This window comes from Octopus bimaculoides, chromosome 3 (assembly GCF_001194135.2).
Source record: "Octopus bimaculoides isolate UCB-OBI-ISO-001 chromosome 3, ASM119413v2, whole genome shotgun sequence".
In the NCBI taxonomy this organism is placed as follows: Eukaryota; Metazoa; Mollusca; class Cephalopoda; order Octopoda; family Octopodidae; genus Octopus; species Octopus bimaculoides.
In genome coordinates, this window is record NC_068983.1 from 98,290,032 (window position 1) to 98,293,807 (window position 3,776).

At 34.6% G+C, this 3,776-nt stretch overlaps 1 protein-coding gene across 1 annotated transcript; it reads left to right on the forward strand.

Annotated features, from left to right (window-relative positions):
• Positions 1 to 109: 109 nt before the first annotated feature.
• LOC106880079 (sushi, von Willebrand factor type A, EGF and pentraxin domain-containing protein 1) lies at positions 110 to 3,215 on the forward strand. Its single transcript, XM_014929892.2, has one exon. It carries the CDS (start codon positions 284 to 286, stop codon positions 1,763 to 1,765), a length of 1,482 nt encoding a protein of 493 aa, XP_014785378.1. The 5' UTR covers positions 110 to 283; the 3' UTR covers positions 1,766 to 3,215.
• The last annotated feature ends 561 nt before the right edge of the window (positions 3,216 to 3,776 follow it).

Below are 3,776 nucleotides of genomic sequence, written 5' to 3' on the forward strand. Positions count from 1 at the left end.
TATATATATATATATATATATATATATATATATATCAAGCAAAGCCCTGCTTACTTATATTTATTATTCATATACTGTATTCCCTTTCTAACCAAAGATATCTCAATTTCAAAATAACACTCTGCAAAATTCTTGATTGTGGATTGGACGAAATGATTTGATACGCTTAGCGAGCGTATAAAAGGCGCACTAAAACACACTTTGAAATTAAAACGAGTAAGCAGCTACACTTCAAGAACCATAGTCCTTTTCGTGAAAGAAAAAATTCATCAAAACTTAGAGAATGGTATCCAGAAGATTTTATATTATTTTCTTAATTATATTAACAGCGAAAAGTGAAAATATTACGTTGGGAAATGTTATGAAAAAGATTGTGTCGGAATACAGTAATTCGATGTCAACTGACAACAACTTCTCTCCGTGGTTTTTTGAACAAATGATAAAACTCCTAAACTGTGGTCCTTTACCGAAATTGAACAACAGTCGAATACAATATACTTTGAAATGGGAAGAGCAAAAAATACACCTGCAACAAAAGTGCAACCGCTATTTTGAAGCAAGCGTAGAGAATACGTCCGATATTATTTGTTGGAATGGTAAATGGATGTACGAAGATAAAAAATGTAAGTTAATAACCTGTCCCATTTTTCATAAACCTGCACACGGTCTCATGATAAATGTTGCATACACATATAACTCTGTTATTCACTTTTCCTGTCCTTCTGATTATATTTTGCGAGGAAACGATTCAATGCGGTGTCAAGAAAATCAGCAGTGGTCGTCTCTACCACCAGTTTGTGAAATTGTTAAATGTCTCCCACTGCATCCACCCAAACATGGCAATATAAACAATACAAATGAAGTTAAAGTTAACGAAATAGTTTCTTTCACTTGCTTAAAACCATATAATGTGAAAGGTGAATCTGTATTAACTTGTCTTCGAGACGGTAACTGGAACTTTCCGACACCTGTTTGCACTTTGAAATGTGTCGTACCTGAAATTGCTGGCAGAGTTGTGACTATTTCTGAAGGTACAATTTTAAAACCAAGAACCTTTATCAATCAAGGAGGGAAAGTGTTATATTCTTGCAAACGATCTTTCATTCCTGTTACGTTTGGTGTCGTTCAATGCTTGTCGGGTAAATGGTACCCAGACATACAGTGCAGAAAAACGTGTAAAATTGAGAAACTACATGGATTAAATTTTATTTTGTCACATAATTTTTCAGTTATTGAATATAGCTGTTCAGCAGTAGAAACTTTGTTGGGAGATTCTAAAAGAACCTGTTTAGAAAATGGAACGTGGAGTGGAAAACTTCCACGATGTGTAAAGAACTGTCAATTGTTACCCGGGTTTGGCATACATAGCTACCGGAATTCAGACACTTTGAAATATCTTCCGTTTGGCAGCACAGTCACAGAAAACACGAATGTTACTTATTCATGTCAATATCCTTATGTGAATAACTCCACCGATACTGCGATATGTCAAAATGGTGTATTGACCCCCAAACCACACTGTTCACATCCAAGTATTCGGCTGATAAATTCCAGAGTCATTTTTACTTATGAATCGTCAGAATATCATGTTTGTGAAACAAAATACACTTGCAAATTTTTTGGTTACAGACAGAAATCATGCTACCACGAAAACTGTTTTCATGGTGACTATGAATGTGTCGAAGTGGGTTTTAACAATGCAACATCAGAAATATATGTTGGTTCAATAGTTGATGATTGTTGTGTTATGCAGTGTAATGATTAATGTACATTAAATTTGTTTGTTCTTGCTTGCAATCTTTACATTCAGTTATGACAACGTAATGGAAGTCGTTGTCATGTGCTTGTTTCTGACACTTATCGTAATATATATAATTGGAAGCAGACGTTAATTTAAACTCGACTTATAAACCGGCCTTCCAGTCAAAACGAACACATCAGTAAACTGAGAAGACATTACTAACTACTTAAAATTGCGTTCGTTGTGGCACTCAAGTATCACGAGGATCTTTGATATTAATTTCTATTTATCATGTCTCAGGAGGATATGTTTTCAAGAGAAAGTATTTGAACTTTACCGGCAATTCCAAGATTAGTGTAGTATAATTCATATGAGTTTTATATTCGTTATTGGCACTCTCTTTGCCACTTTCCCTCTCTCATTGCTGAGTACTTTCATGTGTTTACACAAATAAATTATTATAATACTATCTGGCCCCGTGCCGACAAAAATGACGGCTAATTGGGTAATTTTTCAGAGTAACACCCGCACGATTTTCCCTAAAAAAAAAAAAAAAAACTTTTTTGTGTGGAATCCCTGACCTCCTAATAAGCTGCAAATTTCTTATTTTGGTTCAAGAAAAGGTAGCGGGGAGGTGCGAATGGGATCCCCTTCCCCCACGGTCCCGGATTTATTGGAATTTTTTTTTCTCGTTGAATGAATTCCGGTGACATCCTAATATGCTAGAAAACCCATTTTGGGGTGCGAAAAACGGAGTGCGGTGAGGTGGAATCCTCGGTAATATCACCCACCCCTACTCCCATTGATCTTTTCACTAGCACGATTTTCACTAAGGAAAAAAATAAAAAACAAATTTCCTGTGAATTCGGGACAGATTTGCGTAACTCTAAAACCCCAACCTCTAACCCTGGAAAAATCAATGGGATGGGGTGGGTGAAATTTCCGAGGCTTCCACCTCCGGACCCAAAAATGGTTTTGTAGCATATTAGGATGTCACAAGAATTCATTCAAAGAAAAATAAAATTTGCAATGAATCCGGAACCTGAGGTTCTTACTCGTGTCAATCTCATTATAAGTATACACGGATTGTAATGTGTCGTGATGGTGTATTGACCCCACAACCACGCTGTTCATAGCTCATAGACTCTCAAGTCATTTTTACCCATGAATCGAAAAAGTATTATGTTTGTGAAACAAAAAAAATATCCTTGCAATATTTTTGGTTACAGTCAGCAATCTTGTACTTTGATAGATTGTACTAATGAAGGCTTGTATTTTTGTGTCAATGTAGGCTTTAACAATGCAACATCAGAATTATATATTGATGCAAAAGTTGTTGATTGTTGTATTTCGAAATGTTTTGATGATTAATATCAGACTATTTTTTATTTGCATTTTAAATTTACATGTATGTTCTTGCTTGCAATAAAATGTATTCATTTGCATTAAATTCAGTTCAAACAACGTGATGGAATTCGTTGTCGTTTCCCATATTTGCAGCTTTCTGACATCATTGTATAAATAGTTACAAACAATCGTGTAATTTAAACGTTTTTTAATATTTAAAAAAAATTATTCTTTCATTGTTTCTACTTTTGCTTGTATTGTATTATTTTATGCTTTCCATCAAACATGGTTTATTATAATTGAATAATCACTGTGAAGCATTGATTTCTAGTGATTTGCCTTGCATTTACTCCGCATTGTTCTGGCCTTACCCACGATCCATTATGCAATAGTTTATTACATTTCCAAGTCTCTCGATGTTTGCTTCAATGAGCTCTTCATTACGTGTTTATGTAATATTTGTGTAAAGTGAGGGTGCTCAGCTCTAGTGAAGCGGTAGCATGATGTTTGTGTTTGTTTTGTAGTGCAAAAACATAGTTATTCAATATACTTTAGCGTTAGAAATGTTGTGTAGAGCCCGATTTATGCTTATCATATCTACAGTAAATAGGATTATACATCATCAGAACCATAATTCCATTCACCCGCTTTTCAGTCAGATATACACATCACTAAATTAGAAGAAATT

Bases quoted from the DNA above. Each gene is read 5' to 3' on its own strand.
- LOC106880079 (XM_014929892.2), top strand. From the start codon at position 284: ATGGTATCCAGAAGATTTTATATTATTTTCTTAATTATATTAACAGCG.